At 36.4% G+C, this 20,400-nt stretch overlaps 1 protein-coding gene across 4 annotated transcripts in view; it reads right to left on the bottom strand.

Moving 5' to 3' along the window:
- Nucleotides 1-20,400, bottom strand: part of SMAD5 (SMAD family member 5) — a 56,479-nt gene that overhangs the window by 8,749 nt on the left and 27,330 nt on the right. For all 4 annotated transcript variants that reach the window (XM_061151347.1, XM_061151350.1, XM_061151348.1 and 1 more), the window contains 3 exons: nucleotides 11,536-11,787; nucleotides 7,328-7,447; nucleotides 120-341 (listed from right to left, as the gene is read on the bottom strand). In XM_061151347.1, the coding sequence (XP_061007330.1) occupies nucleotides 120-341; nucleotides 7,328-7,447; nucleotides 11,536-11,787 (594 nt within the window). The remainder of the gene's footprint in view (nucleotides 1-119; nucleotides 342-7,327; nucleotides 7,448-11,535; nucleotides 11,788-20,400) is intronic.

Genomic DNA, 20,400 nt, shown 5'->3' with positions numbered 1-20,400 from the left:
TGCAACCTGGGGCAAGACCATGCCTTAAGCTTCTTTGTATGCCCTTACATAATGCAGGGTACATAGCAAGCACAACAAACAACTGAATTCAACTGAATGTAGGAAAATGACAAAATTACCTTTTCCGATATGTCGCCTAGTGTTTTCAATTGTTGAATTACGATTAACATTTGACAACAATCCCAAGCAGAATCTACTTTTGTTATTCGAAGGATCTGTGAATCCATCTACTAACACACTAGTAGAAGATGCATGAAAAGCTTCCCCAACACGATTGTTTAATTCATAATAGACAATTGAACACCAATGTTTGGGCTCTTCATAGGCGACAGGCTGAACATCTGTGAACAAACCAGACACAAAAACAATGTTTAATGATCACCAGAAACTCAAAACTATTTTGGTGTTTCCTTTAACCCAACTCAAGCACTATATTAAAAAGAAAATTTTCAGATATTTCACTGACGTCTCATTGCTGGCTTTCGGTCTGTATCAAAAAAACAAACAACAGACGTGCCTTTTTTTAAAAAGATTTTTTTGATATGGACCATTTTAAAAGTCTTTATTGCATTTGTTACAATGAAATTTTTATTGAATTTGTTGCTTCTGTTGCTTTTATGTTTTGATTTTTGGCCAGGGGGCATATGGGGTCTTAGCTCCCTGACCAGGGATCGAACCCACCCTCCCTGCATCAGAAGGTGAAATCTTAACCACTGGACTGCCAGGAAATTCCCCAGAAATGCTTTGACCATAAAAGTTTTTTAAAAATTATACATATACAAGGATGGGCAACATCGCATTTTAAGTTGCTTTTCAAGCAGAATCGAATCCAGGTTTAAAGTTGAGATGATAAAAGCTCTGTTTCAACAAACTGAAAGACAACTATACCAGCATTTGTAAAATTATTTTAAACAAAAATTTGGACTAAAAAATTAAGGCTATTAGCAAACTAGGAATAGAGGGTAATTTCTTCAACTTGATATAAAGAACATTTACAAAAAAACTTCCAGCTAATGTTATACTTAAGTGTGAAAAACTAGAAGTTTTTCTGCTAAGATCAGTAACAAGGCAAAGATGTGCTCACCACTCCCTTTCAACAGCATATTGGAAATCCCAGCTAATGCAGTAAGAGAAAAGAAAATAAAAGTTATATGGATTGAGAAGGAAGACATAAAACTGTCTTTGTTCACAAGTGACAAGATTATCTATGCAAAAAATCTGAGATGATTGACAGAAAACCTCCTAGAACTGATAAGCAATTATAGGAAAGTTGTAGAATATAAGGTTAATATACAAAAGTCAATCACTTTTCTATACCAGCAATAAGCGAGTAGCATTTGAAATAAAATTCATTATCATTCATAGCAGCACTCAAACAATGAAATATTTACGTAAAAAACAAACAAAACAGGTAAGATATATATATTGAAACTATGAAATTCTAAATAAAGAATTCAAAGAAGGAACTAAATAAATAGAGAGACAGTCTATGATCATGTGCAGGAAGCCTCAGTTCTCCCCACCATGACTTAAGAGTGAATGAAATCCCAATAAAAACTTCAGCAAATCATCTTGTAAACTGATCCTGAAGTTTACATGGAAAGGCAAAAGACCCAGAAGAGCCAACACAATACTGAAAACCAAACCAAGAAGACTAACACCATCCAACTTAAAAACTGGCTATAAAACTATAGTAGACACTCTATTAAAATCATCTCAAAAATAGATCACAGAGATATGATATAAAACTATAAAACTCAAGAAAACAGAGGAGAAAATATAGATGACCTTGAATATGGTAATGACTTTTTAGATACAATACCAAGGCACGATCATTGAAGAAATAATTGATAAAGCTAGATTTCATTAAAAATTAAAAACTTCTACTCTTCAAGACACTGTCAACAGAATGAGAAGACAAGCCACAGAACAGGAGAATATATTTGCAAAAGACAAGTCCTAGTAAAGGACTGTTGCACAAATACAAAGAACTCTTAAAACTCAATAAGAAAATGAACAAGCCAATGAGAAAAACTGGTCAAAGATATGAACAGACACCTCACTGAAGAAGATATACATAAAAGCAAATAAGCATATAAAAAGATGCTCCACACTGTATGTCACCAGGGAAATGCAAATCAAAATAGCAAGGAGATACTACTGCATTAGAATTACCAAAACCTTTAGAATTGCCAAATCCAAAACACTGACAATCCCAAATACTGGTGAAGATGGGGAGCAATAGAAACTCTCATTCACTGCTGGCGAGAATGTAAAATGGTACAGCCACTTTGGAAGACAATTTGTTGACTTCTTACAAAGCAACAAACTCTTAATCCAGCAAATGTGTTTCGCACTATTTGCCTGAAGGAGTAAAAAACTTAGGTCCACACAAAAACTTCAGAGAGATGTTTACAGAAGCTATTTATAATGGCAGCAACTTGGAAGCAACCAAGATATCCTTCAATATGTGAATGGATAAATAAACTGTAGTACACCAGACAACCAAATATTATTCAGCACGAAAAAGAAATGCACTATCAAGCCATGAAAAGACATGGAGGGGAGGGACTTAGGTGCATATGACTAAGTGAAGAAAAGGCTACATACTATAAGATTCCAATTATAAGACAGTCTGGAAAAGGCAAAACTACAGAGACAATAAAAAGATCAGTGGTTACCAGGGGTTAGGAAAGAGGGAGAATGAACAGGCAGAGCACAGAGGATTTTTAAAGCAGTGAAATTATTCTATATGATACTATAAAGGATGGCTACATGCCATTATTCATTTGTTACAACTCAAGGAATGTATAATACCAGGAATGAATCCTAATGTAAATTATACATTTGGGGTGATAGTGATGTATCAATGTAGGTTCATAGATTGTAATAAATGTATCACTCTGGTGCAGGTAGTGGGGGAAGCTGTATGTGTGTAGGGGGAAAGGGTATGTGGGAACTCTGTACTTTTCACTCAAATTTGCTGTGAATCTAAAAAATAGTTTTAAAAAAAAAGGAAGGAAAGAAAAAACACGACCAAATGAGTGTCCTTTGGGTAAAAGGTGGTACACATTTGAAGCTTTAAGTGCCAGAACAGTGTACGGAAAAAGCTTTGTATAAAATATAAAACACTGGCCAAATTCTTATCAGTATTAAAAATCAATAATTCCTAATGGACGCAATGGATGGAAGAGAGACATGGAAGCTCTGCATCCAGCACTATTAGAGTGTCTGTCTTGGAGCTGATATCAGAAAGAGAAGTCATGAATTGTCAGCTTTCTTTCAAGAAAGGCAGAAATTTTTTAAAACGTCCAAGAAAAACGTTAAGAGTAAGTCACACTGACTATGTAGACACCACAAAAGAGTTGGTTGACTTTTAAAACTCAGTTTTAATTATTCAACTGCAAAGAATTCAGATGAGGAGGTACAGGAAAAAAAAAAAAAAAAAGAGGACCTATAAAGCAAAGTTCTAAGAGCTCAGATTTTAAAGAAATTTATATGAAAGATGGAACAAGGAGGGACTCATAATCAAACACATATATAGATGAGTAGCAGTAAGTTATAACAGTGTCATGAAAGACTAGAGCCAAGATAAGCAAAACAAAAAAGACAATTTTGGTTAGAATGAAAAGAAGAAAATCAAAAGCTCTGCGACTCTGCTCAAGGCAAAGGACATCTTGTTAACTGGTGATTCATGGCATTGCAATTTAACTCTAATTTCCCAAGTGAGAAGAAACTCTGGTGAAAAAAAACATCTAGGAGGGTGGGAAGACTTGAGTGCCAGGTTCTTCTAAAGGGACTCAGTTGTTTGGCTAAGAAACTATAATCCAAGAAATATTTAACATACATCACTACTAAACTGCACTCTCTGATCTCTGGAGAATCAAAAGAAAGAAGGAAAATGATAGATGGGGTAAACGTACTCCAAATTTTTAGAAAGAAGATGATAATACCATTTTGGGGGAATTACCTGATGCTGTATACTAAGATCATCATAAATACAGTCAAATTCAATCAACATACTAATAACTCCTATGTATTTATTATCTCTTTATTTTACAAAGGGAGAGATTTAGGCTTAGATATATTTTAAAAGCCACTCTAAGCTGCAAAGCAAATAAGTAGAGATGCAGGAATTCAAATCCAGAAATTCATGTTCTGAGACAGTTTGCTCTAAATGAAGGTAGATACTATGAATATTAAGCAAATTAATATGACAAAATTCCTAGATAAATTCTAATCCTGAAAAAGCCAAGGTATTATTTAAACATTAACAAGATTATTATTAGGGGGCCTGAAATTTATTCTTAGGAATGCGGGGCTTATGGGACATACAGTCATCCCATATCATCACAAACACTATACAATACACACAAGGACACCATTCTTTCAAGAAACTAAAGTGGCAGTACCTTACTTCATGTAAACTTGTGACAAATTAATAAGTTTAAGGTCTCAAAACAAAATGACTTTAAAAACCATAATTGAGATACCACTTCATACCCATTAGGATACTGTTATCAAAAGAAAAAAGAAAATAACAAATGTTGGCAAAAATATGGAGTAGATTTAATTGGAAATCCACTGCATTGCTGGTGAAAATGTAATGATGTAGCCACTGTGGAAAACAGTTTGGCAGTTCCTCAAAAAAGCTAAACAGAATTACCATAAAATCTAGCAATTCTACTCCCAGGTATATAATACCAAATGAATTAAAAAACAGAGACTCAAACAGAAACGTGTATATCAATGTTTTTAGCAGTATTGTTCAGAATAGTCAAAAGGTGTAAACAAACCAAATGTTCATGAACTGATAATTGGATAAACAAAACATGGTATATGCTTACAACAGAATACTTCTCAGCCTTAAAGAGGAATGAAATTCTAATACATGCTACAACCTGGATAAACCTTAAAAACATTATGCTAAGTGAAATATGCTAGACTCAAAGGGACAAACATTATATGATTCCACTTAAGATGCAGTCGCTAGAATAAGCAAATTCAGAAGACAGGTGGCTCAGGGGTAAAGAATCTGCCTGTCAATGCAGACAACTGTAGTTTTTAATTAAAAAAAAAAAATAAGTCTTTTTCATCAGTTTTCTTGAGATACAAATGACATCAGCACTGTTAAGTTTAAGATACACAACATAATGATTTGCCGTATATACATCCTGAAATGATTATCACAATAAATTTAATGAACATCCATCAAATCATGCATGTGTGCTCAGTCGTGTCTGACTCTCTGCGACCGCATAGACTGTAGCCCACCAGGCTCCTCTGTCCATGGGATTTCCCAGGCAAAAATACTGGAGTGGGTTTGCCATTTCCTTTTCCAGGGAATCTTCCTGACCCAGGGATCAAATCTGTGGTCTCCTGCGCCTCCTGCACCGGCAGGCAGGTCCTCCATCAACTCATATAGACACAAAATTAAAGAAGCAGGAAAAAAAAACATTTTCCTTGTGATGAGACCTCTTAGGATTTACTCTCTTTACAACTTCATATATAACACACAGAAGTGTTAATTACATTTATCATGTTGTACATTATGTCACTTGTACTTATTTATCTTATAGCTGGAAGTTTGTCCCTTTTGACAGCCTTCATCCAGTCAATTTTATTTCTATCAATGAAGAATCCAAATGCAAAATTTAAAAAAATTCCACTCACTGAGGAATAAATTTAAAAAGAAAATAAGTAAAAGACTTATACTGAAGTTGAAGGCCTAAACAAATGGAGAGTACAGAGTACAATCCATGTCCGTATACTAGAAGATGATGGCATATCTCCCCAAATTGATTTAAAGATTCAAAGTGACCTCTATCAAAATCCAAGGAGGAATTTTTTTGAGGGGGACAGAAATTGAAAAATTGATACTAAAATGATATGGAAACAGGCAAAGAATGTAGAATTGCTAAACAATTTTCAAAAAGAACAAAATTGGAGGACTAACACTTCCTGTTTTCAAAACTTACTGTAAAATTTTAGTAATCAAGACTGTAAGGGAAAGATATACAGATCAATAACAAAATTTAGCATCCTGAAATAAATCCTTATATTTATAGTCAACTGATTCCTAAAAGAGAAGCCAACATGATACTCTTATCAACAAACAGTGCTAGAATCAACTCGGTATCTACTTGAACAAAGATGACTTCAGACCATTACCATACAAAAAGCTTAACTCAAAATGAATCACAGACCTAAATATAAGAGCTAAAGAACTGCTGGGAGAAAACACAGAAGAGTAATTTTTATGACCCTGGGACAAAGGTTTTTTAGATGCAACACCAAAAGCATAATCCAGGGGAAAAAAAAAAAAAACGATAATTTCATCAAAATGAAAAACTTCTGTGCTTCAGAGGACACCATTAATAAGATGAAAAGACAATCCAAAGAGTGAGAGAAAATATTTGCAAATCATATGTCTGATAAAGGACTTCTGTCCAAAATATATACAGAACTCTTACAACTCAATAATAAGACAAACAACTCAACTTAAAAAAAAGGCAAAAGATTTAAATAAACCAAAGAAGATATATGAATGGCTAGGTACATTGAAAATGTTCAAAATCATTCCTCAGTAGGGAAATGCAAATTAAAACAAAGGAGACACCACTTTATACCCAAGAGAATAACTACAATCAAAAAGATAAACAATAACAAGTGTCAGAAGGGTAGGAGAAACTAGCACACTCACATGGTACTGGTAAAAATGGTACTACCATTTATAGTTGTCTGGCAGTTTCTCTTAAATACTTAAATTTACCATATGACTCAGAAAAATAAAAACAAAGACTTAGTATTTGCAAACATTCATAACAGCATTGCTCATGCTAGCAAAAAACTACAAACAATTCAAATGTTTATCAACTGATAAATGGGTAAACCAAATGTGGTGTATCCATACACCACATTCAGCAGTGAAAAAGAATAAAGTATTGATACATGGTACAAAATTGATGAATCTTGAAGACTACACATTCTGTGATTCTATTTATATGAAATGAGAGAAGGCAAATCTACAGGTACAAAAAACAGATTAGAAGATTTCTGGAGCTGGGGGTATGACAGAATAGATTGCAAACAGGCATATGGGATATTTTTAAAGCATTGTAAAACTGTTCTAAAACTAGATCATGGTAACAGTGTAAAATTTTATACACTTTTTAAAAATCATTGAATCATATACTTAAAATGGATAAATTAATGGCATATAAACTACAACTCAATAAAGCTGGCTTCTAAAAGTGGATGAGAAGTTTTTTTGTTTTTTTTTTTTAAAAAAAAGCAAAAACAACAAAATAAGCATTGTACTTCTTACCTCTGCTGGATATACTGGGCATAATCTGAGGAATCATATTATTGCTTGTATCCATGGGCTGGGAATTATCTTGACCCATCTGATCATCCGGTGGCATATAGGCAGGAGGAGGAGTATCAGCTAACAGGAAGAAAATAAGACAAGTTAGAGTCCCAAAAGAATAGTTAAAATCTTCACCTTGCTCAAAATTAAATCTAAATGCATCAGAAAATTCTTAAAAGATTGCCAGTAGTATTCGTTACTGAAAATCACAGACACACAAAAATGCTGGACACTACCTTAGGGAAAGGCAAAAGGAGAAAAGACAGCATACCCCTTAGCCACCAGAAACCTACTACAAGTCCACATGAATTTGGTCCAATCCAGCACAGTAACATCACTGCTAAAATTCACTACAATAGAATTTAAGGTCATGAATTTTGCCTTTATTTGCTTAGAATCACATGCTCAGAGAAACTGCAACTACTGCAAGTCAATCTGAGGGGCGTAGATTATCCTCATTCGGATATCTAGAGACATTCTTAAATTATCAAGATCATCACACACTGTATTGTTATTTAAAACTGGAAAATAAAACCATGCTCTTTCAAAATTTGCCAACAACACTAACAGCAGCTATCTAATTCTTTTGCGAGGTTTTACAATGGCATTATGTCCTATTAAATGGCTCTAAGGAAACAAAGTGAACTACAAAATCTTTTGAGTTAAAACATTTCTGGCTGCAAACCTTTACAAAAGCTATAGCTATACTTCTTTGTCTCAGTAACAATAAATACTGAACATATATCTGAATATACAACTTGTCTTTTACCTCAAGGTTTGTACAAGATGTATTTTGAGACAGAGCTACCAACCAGCACTGACTGTAGTACAAAGGATGAAAATTAGTTTTTGAAAAGACACCTAACAGCAAATTAAACAGTTGGAACTTAAATTCTTTTCAAAAAACAAAACTTCATCAATTGGCACTTCACTGCAATAGAGAAACCACTAAGTATACATTTACATATGACTGCCTGCAATAGTAGGCATTCCAGTATTTCTAATGATTTAACCATTCAAGACATGCATGCCATTAATAAAATTTAGCCACTTTAAAAATCTGCTTATGATCCTTCTCCAGGCAAATCAGTACATCAGTTGTCTAATTAAAGATAACTGGAGTTCATTTTAACCTACCAAAGTATAAAATGATTTGACAAGCAATGTAGCAAAGTTAAAACAGCACAGACTTTAGAGTCAGAGAAACCTGGGCCTGACCCCCACTTATTAGCTATGTGACCTTAAGCAAGGTACTTAAACTCTTGGGGTTAATACCAGTTTCATTTTCCATCTGTAAAATAACAATAATATCTATCTCACATGAGTGTTCTGAAGATTAAGTTTAATGTGATATCTTTCATCACAGTATTAGTTATACAAAAGGCACTTGATAAATGGTATTCGGTAGTAAAATCTTTATGAAAATATTTAACTTAAGTCAAATATATAGCTACTTCCTTTGTTGCTTTGATAGAACTTAATTGTAATGCCTAGTGGCATACATAGATTTAGTCATTTGGTCCAATACACGGCCAACTGATATCTAACAACACTTTGTTTCCAGATTATCTACTTTCCTTCACATTCATCAGACAGAGTCATTTTCTGTCTTTCTGTATTTGGTAAGTTTTTACTACATTCTGCCTTTACTGTATATAGGACTCCTCTCTATGAAATCATTCAAGTTAACACCATTGGGCTTCAAACTCTCCATCTGCACTGGTAACCACTTAACATATAGGTATATCTACATAGTTAGCAGTAAATGTATTTATACGTTGCTGTAATTTCATCTATTTATTTAACAAATATTTACTGGAGGATCTACTACATATTAGACTCTGACATAGGTACTGGAGATGTAGCAATAAACAAAAGATGCTATGAAATCCCTTTTTTCATGGAGTTTACAGACAAGATGGGAGGGGGAAGAGGCAGATTATAAGTAAAGACAAAATATACTACACTGGACTGTAATACATGCCATAGAGAAAGATCAAGCAATGAGATAGGGAAGGTGGGTTGGAGAAGTGAGTGCAACTTTTAAATTTTATCTACCTTATTGTCACTGTTCTTAAAGGGTAATCGCCAATCTCCCCCAAATTGTGTTTGCTTTTTTAAAAACTTCCATTTATGTAAACTGAAAAAATAAAAACAGTTCACCCACTTTCCTCAACTGGTTTTTCACCACCTCTGGCAAACACCAGAGGTGGCTGTCCTCTGTATCTATGAGCCTAGCTGTTTTTTTTAAGTCCACATGTAACGGAGATCATAACGTATTTGTCTTTCTCAGTCTTATTTCACTTAGCATAAAGCTGTCAAGATTCATCCATGTTGTCACAGATGGCAAGATCTCATTCTTTTCTGTGGCTGGATAATATTTGTGTGTGTGTGTGTGTGTGTTTATCATATCTTCTTTATCCATAAACGAACACTTAGGCTGCTTCCAAATCATGGCAACTATAAATAAAGTCACAATAAACATGAGAGGGGTGATATCTTCCTGAGTTAGTTTTCTTTGGATAAGTATCTAAAAGTAGAGTTACAGAAGCACATGGCAGTTCTATTTTTTATTTTTTGAGGAAATTCTATACTGTTTTCAAAACTGGCCACACTAATTTTCATTCTAATAGTGCATAAGAATTCCCATTCCTCCAAATCCTCTCCAACACTTGTTATTTCCACCTTTCTGATAAACAGTCACTGTAATAAAGTATTAGTCTTAGGCGCTCAGTCTTGTCTGACTCTTTGCGACCTCACGGACTTGTAGCCCACCAGGCTCCTCTGTCCACGGGATTCTCTAGGCAAAAATACTGGAGTGGGTTGCCATTTCCTCCTCCAGGGGACCTTCCCAACTGTACATAAAAGAGACTTCAATAATGTGCATTACAGGATACCCCAGGTTAACCTGTTACAGGAAACTGCCTCTTGAGTCTTTGAATTCTATAACGATTCTACACCTCTGGCCGATTGCTTGTTTATTTAGGTTTTAAGGTGAATGACCTGGGGACATTTGTTTCCAAATGTCCACACCAGACTGCGAATCCAGAGGCACCGCTGAAACGTCTACTTTCCTTGCTATCCTCAGAAGAGACTGCTGCACATCTACTCTCCGACTCTCATTCTTTTCAGCTTACAACACAAATGAGGGTAAGGTCATCTCTCACTGTGGTTTCGACCTGCATTTCCCTGACAATTAATGATGTAGAGCATCTTTTCATGTATCTATTGGCCAACAGTATGTCTTCTTTGGATAATTATCTATCCAGCTCTTCCACCCATTTTTTAACAGATTTTTTTTTCCCCACTGTGTCCTATGAGTTCTTCCTATAAATTCTGGATATTAGCCCCTTATCAGATACATCATTTGCAAAAATTTTCTTTCATTCAGTAGGCTGCCCTTTTATTTTATTCATGGTTTCCCTTGCTGTGCAGAAACGCTTTAGTCTGATGTAGTTTCACTTCTTTATTTTTGCTTTTGTTGCTTTTGCTTTTAGTGTCAGATTTTTAAAAAATCATCAGCAAGACCTAGGTTAAGGAGCTTACTACATATATTTTCTTCTAGGAGTTTTATGATTTGAGGTCTTACATTAAACTCTATCTGAGTTAATTTTTGTGTGTGGTGTAAGACAATGGTCCAATTTCATCCTTTTGCATGTGGCTGTCCAGTTTTACCAACATATTTATGGAAGAGACTGTCCTTCCTCCTTGTACATTCATGGCTCCTCTGTTGTAAATTACTTGACAATTTTTGCATGAGTTTATTTCTCGACACTCTGTTCCATGATCTATGTGTTTGTTTGTATGCCAATATTACATTACTTTTATTATTACAGCTTTGTAATACAGTTTGAAAACAGGGAGTATGATGCCTTCAGCTTTGCCCTTCTTTCTGAAAACTGCTTTGGCTATTCTGGGTCATTTGTGGTTCCATACACATTTTAGGACTATTATATTTTGTGAAAAATATACCTACTTGCATTTTTAAACATATGGCGCTTGGCAAAATAAAATTCAAAACTCTTCTGGAAATCAAACAATTACCAAAGAATAGTCAAAAATAGTTAGTTCCTGGCATATTAACAGTTGACCCAGAGGATCAGCAGTATTAGAACAAATGCTAATTCTTAGGAGTTATTTTTTGTATCAATAAAATAAATTCTTACCTGGGAGCTGAAATGGACTTCCTGGTCCAGAACTTGCTGGGGAGTTGGGATATGTGCTGCTAGCAGGGGAAGGAGGGTAGGGACTATTTGGAGATAAGGGAAAAGGAGTGTTGTTGGGCTGATGGAAAGAATCAGGAAACGTTGCATTTTGTGGCATGTGCGGTTCATTGTGGCTTAAGTTTCTAAACTGAACCAGAAGGCTGTGTTGTGGATTGAATTCATTATGACGAGGCACTAATACTGGAGGTAAGACTGAAAGACAAAAATCAAAAGTTTTCTGTCAGCAACGACTAAAACAACTCATAGAAGGGACAGATAAGAAAGGATTAAGGGAAGAGTGTAAACCTATTAAAACAGTTTACTTTTAGGAAGGGCTGCTTTGTAGAACCCTGAATCTGTATTTACATAATAATTAAACCAAACATTCTCTAAGCATTCAGCCTATATAAAATACTCTAGAAGACAGAATACCCAAGCAGAGAAGATATCCCTCTTATTCTCTAAGAGAGTAAGCATATTTAAGAGCAACCATAATTACAACAAAGGGAATAAAGCCAATGTTTTACAAAAACTACAATTGGTATATAACCCTAACCCTTTAAAAACTATGAATCACCATATTGTACACCTGAAACTTAATATAATATTATATGTCAATGATACCAAAAAAAAAAGAAAAGAAAAGAAAAAAAAGGCAAATATGCCATCATCTCCTTAGATGTTACTGCTGTTGGTCTCGCTTTATCTGTATGAAACAGGGAACACATCCTAAACCACGTGGGCCAAAGTATCTCATCCCTTAGTGTGCAGTCCAGATAGCTGTTTCTACTTCTCTTCATGTTTTGCTCTTTACCGTCCAAGACTGTAATTTTCATAAGGTACTCATATGAATCTGAAATAAAATAGTGGGCTAATATAACTTTAAAATTTTTAATTGAAAAATAGACGAAAACAGCCATAATATAGAGAATTTAATGCACTGAGAGTTCAACAGGGGTAAGTATTCCCAGCTAGCAAGGAGTCAAACAAAATACTGTGGAAAAGACAACATCTGATTGGACCTTAAAGAACAGGAAGCATTTCACATGCAAGTGCTAAGGGTGGAGAGTGTCAAGGGTGTAGAGCAGGAGCTGGAAAGATACAAGAAAGGACAGTCAGAGGGCTAAGCACTAAACTGGGAGGTAAGAGTAGAGAATAAAGTTGAAATCAGCTATGTATAGGTCCTGAAAGCCTCCATGTTTCCAATTTTGAACATTTCTTCTTTCTTTATTTGAGAGATCTTGTATTTTATGTTCTTCAGTAAAGTTTCCCCAATTGAAAACAGTAACAATTCCTAGATAGAAGTCTTCCACTCAAAATGATTTTTTCTAAACACAACCGTTAACAAAAATATACACAAGTATAAACAGTTTTAAACTGGGCTTCCCTTGTGGCTCAGCTGGTAAAGAATCCACCTGCAATGCAGGAGACCTGGGTTCAATCCCTGGGCTGGGAAGATCCCCTGGAGAAGGGAAAGGCTACCAACTCTAGTATTCTGGCCTGGAGAGTTCCATGGACTGTATAGTCCATGGGTCACAAAGAGTCAGACACAACTGAGCGACTTTCACTTAACAGTTTTAAAGACACATTTTTTTTAACAGATCCACTTTATTCAAACATTCAATTTCTCTAAAACCTCAAGTGATCAATAACATCTGATCACCTTTCCCAAGAGGAAACTGTAAAATCTCATTTCTCTAAACTCTTAAGGTACTTACTCATCTCTTTCATAATTTTTTTGTATTTATCAGTGTAATTTCACTTTCAAAAATTTCCCTTTGACTCTAACATCTAGTCAGAGTTAAAGAGTAAAACATCTAGTGAAATGTTTAGTGAAACATTTAGTTTCACTAAAACTGTTTAGTGAAAGTCGCTCAGTCATGTCCAACTCTTTGAGACCCCTATACAGTCCACAGAATTCTCCAAGCCAGAATACTGGAGTGGGTAGCCTTTCCCTTCTCCAGGGGATCTTCCCAAGTCAGCAGTGACAAAAGACAAAATTAAACTGTTTTAAAATTAACTAGGCTGTATCTCTCTTCCCTGAAGTAGGGATGAAGCTAAGGAAGCTCTGTAATTTTTATTGTTTTTTACCTCTTTTCATTTTACTGAATTAGTATTGTGACTATGTAGTTAATATCTGAATATGACTGCTTTTTTCTATGTATTACTAACTGCTGTTTCCCTTACAAAATGATGGGCAGCTGCCACTGGACAGTAGGACATGAGACACTGAGAATGTCTATGTTCAGCTCTCTAGCAATCTGAAAGATTTAGTGAAATAACCATTTAGGAATTCACTCCAGTAAGGATTTTTTTGGGACAGAACTAAAATCACTAATTTCTCTTTAACTTGTATATTATCTATACACATACTTTTTTTAAGAAATTACTTTCATTCAAAATTAATAATAATACACTGATAGTTTAAAAAGATAGATGCTACAAGAGATTATAAACAAAAAGAACAATTTCTAAGCCTCCTACCAAACTGCTTCCAGAAACAACAAATTTAAACTCTCATCCATTTCCTCTAACATACACTTTGTGCCCTACTAAATAATAATGCTTACAGTGCTGTTACTGTTTTGTCAAGACATTATCTCTAGACTTACTTTTATGGCAAATGAAGTAGATTTCTTAAATCATTCTATTCCCCATTCTCTTCCTAATAAAGTCACATAAAAATTTGGTTAACTCAATATCCTGTGTTTATGATAGTTTATATATTTTGTAAACTACATAAATACAATTCATTGCTAAAGCCAAATTTGTATTATATTTTCTCTTGAACAATGTTTTTTTATTAATTATTGCCTTGGTCTTTCATTTGCTTAATCTTAAGTTTGTACCACTAATTTCCCAAAGTCCAACAGATCTAATAAATTCCTACCAATACTATTTTTCAGGTGCCACAAATAAACAATCTATTGGTTCAGTTTTCTCCCCTGGATCCTCCATAGTTTGCTATTTAAGTCCCCTACAAATTCAAGGTCTTTAGACTTCCTCTTCTTTTCTCTCCAGTTGGATCCCATTTCCTGGACCTCTTTCTCTATTAGTTTACTAAAGAAGGATGTAAGGAAGATAAATTTTGAGTCTTTGCTATATGAAAGTAACCTGTCTTATGTTTATCTACAGACAAATTCCAGAATAACCTTTTTCTCTCTGAATGTATGGGGCACCACTTTATTTTTTTCTAGAATCCAAAACTGCATTGAAAAATCCAGTGTTCTCATTTCCAGTCTTTTCTATGTGCCCTATCTTTTTTACTCTGGGAGCTCTAAAAATCTTTTTATCCATGATATGCTAAAATTTCATGTATGGGTCTTTTTTCTCTTTTTCTGGTTACTCAATCATTGGGCCCATTCAATTTTCAGTTCTGGGAACTGTTCTAATAGTATTTCTTTCATAATTTTCTCTTTCCCATTATCTCCAATGCTTCAAGAATGTATTATTTTATAGAAATGTTTAATTTGAAACTTATCCTGAGCCAGTTAATGTTTTATCTAAACACTTTTCACACATTAACTCATCTAATTCTCATAACTCTCCTGACGTAAGTATTATTATTCCCATTTTACAGATGAGGAAACAAAGTCACAGACAGGTTAATTAATTTGCCTATGGTCATTTTGATAGTACTGGTGAAGTCAGTATCCAAATCCAGAGAATCTGGTTCAAGAAAGTAATCTTAACCAATGGATAACACTATTAAGTGTTGAATCACTTAGGCTGGCTCTCTATATTTCTTTTATCACTTTTCAACTATTTTCTACTCTTTTTTTTCCAATTTTGCAATATTTTCTGGCTCCACTACATATTAACTACGTGATCTTTTATAAGTTGTTGTTTTTTAGTTACCACATTGTGTCTGACTCTTTTTGCGACCCCATGGACTATATAGCCTGTCAGGCTCCTCTGTTCATAGAATTTCCTAGGCAAAAATACTGAAGTGGGTTGCCATTTCCCTCTCCAGGGGATCTTCCCAACCCAGGGATTGAACCTATGTTTCCTGAATTGGCAGGCAGATTCTTTACCACCGAGCCATCAGGGAAGCCCCTTTTATAAGTTACTTTTTTATTAATTTTTGGTTTCCTTATCTGTAACTTACGGGTAAACTTAAGAGTATCATAAAATGTTCATACCATTTTCAAACCCCATGAAGGAATAACCTCATAGGATTAGGAAAGTGTTTAGTCCTTGCTTGTCATTGTTCAGTCGCTAAGTCCTCTCTGAAGTTTTGCGACACTATGGACCTCAGTACATCAGGCTCCTCTGCCCTCCACTATATCTCCCAGAGTTTGTTCAAATTCAAGTCCACTGAGCTGGTGATGCTATCTAACCATCTCATCTTCTGCTACCCTCTTCTCCTTTTGCCTTCAATCTTTCCCAGCATCAGGGTCTTTTCAAGTGAGTCAGCTCTTTGCAGCAAGGGGCCGAAGTATTGGAGCTTCAGCTTCAGTCCTTTCAATGAATGTTCAGGGTTGATTTCCTTTAGGATTGACTGGTTTGATCTCCTTGCAGTCCAAAGGACTCTCAAGAGTCTTCTCCAGCACCACAGTTCCAAAATATCAATTCTTTGGCACTCAGCCTTCTTTATGGTCCAACTCTCACATCCATACACAACTACTGGAAAAACCATAGTTTTGATTATATGGACCTTTGTAGGCAAAGTGATGTTTCTGCTTTTTAATATGCTGTCTAGGTCGGTCATAGCTTTCCTCCCAAGGAGCAAACATCTTTTAATTTCATGGCTGCAGTCACCATTTGTGGTGATTATGGAACCCAAGAAAATAAAATTTGTCACTGTTTCCATTTTTTCCCCTTCTACTGGCCATGAAGTGATAGGACCAGATGCCATGATCTTATATATATATATATATATATATTTTTTTTAATGTTGAGTTTTAAGCCAGCTTTTTACTCTCCTCTTTCACTCTCATCAATAGGCTCATTAGTTCCTCTTTGCTTTCTGCAACTAGAATGGTATTATCCACATATCTGAAGTGTTGATATTTCTCCCAGCAATCTTGATTCTAGCTTGTGATTCATCCAGCCGGCATTTCACATGATGTACTCTGCAGAGAAGTTAAATAAGCAGGGTGATAATATACAGCCTTGTCATACTCCTTTCCAAATTTGGAACCAGTTCATTGTTGCATGTCTGGTTCTAACTGTTCTTGACCTGAATATAGGTTTTTAAGGAGATAGGTAAGGTGGTCTGGTACTCCCATCTCTTTAAAATTTTCCAGTTTGTTCTGATCCACAGAGTCAAAGGCTTTAGCATAATCAATGAAGCCGAAGTAGATGTTTTTCTGGAATTCCCTTGCTTTCTCCACGATTCAACGAATGTTGGCAATTTGATCTCTGGTTCCTCTGCCGCTTTGAAACCCAGCTTGTACATCTGGAAGTTCTCCGTTCACATACTACTGAAGCCTAACTTGATGGATTTTGAGCATAACCTTACTAGCATGTGAAATGAGCAAAACAGTCTAGTAGTTGGAACATTCTTTGGCATTGTCTTTGGGACTGGAATGAAAACTGACCTTTTCCAGTCCTGTCCCACTGCCGAGTTTTTCAAATGTGCTGAAACGCTGGGTGCAGCACTTCACCAGCATCATCTTTCAAGATTTTAAACAGCTCAGCTGGAATTCCACCACCTCCAATAGCTCTGTTCACAGTTCACGGTTCTTAACGCCCACTCAGCTTCACACTCTAAGATGTCTGGCTCTAGGTGAGTGACCTCACCATTGTGGCTATCCAGGTCATTAAGACCTTTTTTGTATAGTTCTTCGTGTATTTTTACCACCTCTTTTTAATCTCTTCTGCTTCTGTTAGGTCCTTACCGTTTCTGTCCTTTATCATGCACATCCTTGCACAAGATCTTTCCTTGATAGCTCCGATTTTCCTGAAGAGATCTCTAGTCTTTCCCATTCTACTGTCTTCCTCTATTCCTTGGCATTGTTCATTTAAGAAGGCCTTCTATCTCTCTTTGCTATTCTCTGGAACTCTGCATTCAGCTGGGTACATCTTTCCCTTTCTCCCTTGCCTTTCGCTTTTCTTCTTTACTCAGTTATTTGTAAAGCCTCCTCAGAAAACCACTTTGCCTTTTGCAGTTTTTCTTTGGAATGGTTTTGGTCACTGCCTCCTGTACAATGTTACAAACTCCCATCCATAGTTCTGCAGGCACTCCATCAGATCTAATCCCTTACATCTATTCATCACTTTCACTGAATAATTATGAGGGATCTGATCTAGGTCATACCTGAATAGCCTAGTGGTTTTCTTTATTTTCTTCAATTTAAGCCTAAATTTTTCAATAAGAAGTTCATGATCTGAGCCAAAATCAGTTCCAGGCCTTATTTTAGCTAACTGTATAGAGTTTCTTCATCTTCAACTGCAAAGAATATAATCAATCTGATTTCAGTATTGACCATTTGGTGATGTCCATGTGTAGAGTCGTATCTTGGGTTGCTGGAAAAGGGCGTTCGCTATGACCAGCATGTTTTCTTGACAAAACTGTTAGCCTTTGCCCTGCTTCATTTTGTACTCCAAGGCCAAACTTGCCTGTTATTTCAGGTATCTCTTGACTTCCTACTTTTGCATTTCAATCCCCTGTGATAAAAAGGACATCTTTTTTGGTTAGTTCTAGAAAGTGCTATAGGTCTTCATAGCACCATTCAACTTCAGCTTCTTCAGCATCAGTGGTTAGGGCACAGACTTGGATTACTTGTTTCCATGGTTTGCCTTGGAAACGAATCAAGGTCATGCTATCATTTTTGAGGTTGCACCCAAATACTGCATATCAGACTCTTGAGACCTGTGAGGGCTACTCCATTTCTTCTAAGGGATTCTTGCCCACAGTAGTAGATATATGGTCATCTGAATTAAATTTTCCCATTCCCGTCCATTTTAGTTCACTGATTCCTAAGACGTCAATGTTCACACTTGCCATCTCCTGCTTGACCACATCCAATTTACGTTGATTTATGGACCTAACATTCCAGGTTCCTATGGAATACTGTTCTTTGCAGCATCAGACTTTACTTTCACCACCAGATACATCCACAACTGAGCACTGTTTCCACTTTGGCCCAGCTGCTTCCTTCTTTCTGGAGCTATTAGTAATTGCTCTCTGTGACTCTGGTGGCTCAGTGGTAAAGAATCCGCCTGCCATGCAGGAGACATGGGTTTGACCCCTGGGTCAGGAAGATCCCCTGGAGAAGGAAATGACAACCTATTCCAGTATTCCTGCCTGGGAAATCCCATGGACAGAGGAGCCTGACAAGCTAAAGTCCAAGGGATTGCAAGAGCTGGACACAATTTAGTGACTAAATCACTACCACTACTTCCCCAGCAGCATTTTTGCTTCCCTGGTGGCTTAGATGGTAAAGAATCTGCCTGCAATGCAGAAGACCGGGGTTTGATCCTTGGGTTGGAAGATCCCTGGAGAAGGGAATAGCTACCCACTCCAGTACTCTTGCCTGGAGAATTCCAAGGACGGAGGAGCCTGATGGGCTACAATCCACAGGGTCGCAAGGAGTTGGACACAACTGAGCAACTAACACTAACACTTTCCTAGTAGCATACTGGACACCTTCTGACGAAGGGGGCTCATCTTTCTGTGTCACATCTTTTTGCATTTTCGTACTGTTCACGGAGTTCTCATAGCAAGAACAATGGCGTGGGCTGCCCTTCCTCCTCCAGTGGACCACGTTTGCTAGAACTCGTCATGTTCTGGGTGGCCCTGCACAGCACGGTTCACAGCTTCACTGGTTATGCAAGCCCCTCAGCCCCGACAAAGCAGGGATTCATGAAGGGTATCCAGTCCTTACATGCTCAATGATGTTAATTATTATGACTTTATCAATACTGGTACTATAAAGTAATCCATCCCGTGTCACAGCTGTTTAACTTGCTTAAGCATACCAGGCCTAAGCCCCAATCCTTTCTACAGAATGAATCACAGCTGAGGAAAACAGATAACAAAAGACATTTCTATTGACTATCAGACACACCCTGGTTATGAGGGACTATACTAAATTCTCTTTCTTGCCAACAACTTCTAGCAAATATCAAGCCTGGGATTTTCAGACTATACTTCTCTTTTAAATCCTCATATTTTCCTTTCCTCATCAATTCCTCTGGCTACAGCTCTCCTTGGATTCAATAAGAAATTAAGAATCACCTCAAATACCAACCGGCAGCTCTAAAGCCCTTAAAACAAACTTTTCCTGACAGCACCATTACTCCTATTTTTTTTCTTTTTTGCTAGTTTCCACATCTAATGTTATTGCTACAGTTTTGTTTGTTTGTTTGTCTGTCTGTCTGTTTTTAACCACATCAGCATATACTATCTCCAGGTGGAATCTAGTGTGGCCAGCAGACTGAGGTGGCTGTCATGACTCCTGCCTCTGGGTGTTTACCCTGTTTGATCCCTTCCATCTGAGTATATTACCTGTGACTTGCTCCTAAGCAACAGAATATGGCAAAAGTAACAGAACATGTATACGAACATTCCACCAGAACACAATGCCTCTTCTAGCAAGAAAACCCTTTCTTCCTGGGTTTGAAGAAATAAGCAGCCATGAATGTGAGCTATCTACAGAGATGGTCACATGGTAAGCAAATGAAGAAGTCAACAACCAGCCAGAACCCCAACCGCCTGAAAGGAACCGAATCCTGATAATAATCACATGAGCTGGGAAGCAGACCCTTTCTCAGTTGAGCCTCCAATGTAGACCCAAGCCTGACCAATACCTAGTTTACAGCCTTGCAAAGGATCCAACTAAAGCCATGCCTGGCCTCCTGACTGACAGAAACTGTGAG

Source organism: Dama dama, chromosome 9 (assembly GCF_033118175.1).
Source record: "Dama dama isolate Ldn47 chromosome 9, ASM3311817v1, whole genome shotgun sequence".
Classification (NCBI taxonomy): domain Eukaryota; kingdom Metazoa; phylum Chordata; class Mammalia; order Artiodactyla; family Cervidae; genus Dama; species Dama dama.
The sequence above is the reverse complement of the archived record's forward strand: the minus strand, read 5'-3'. Positions and strand labels throughout refer to the sequence as shown.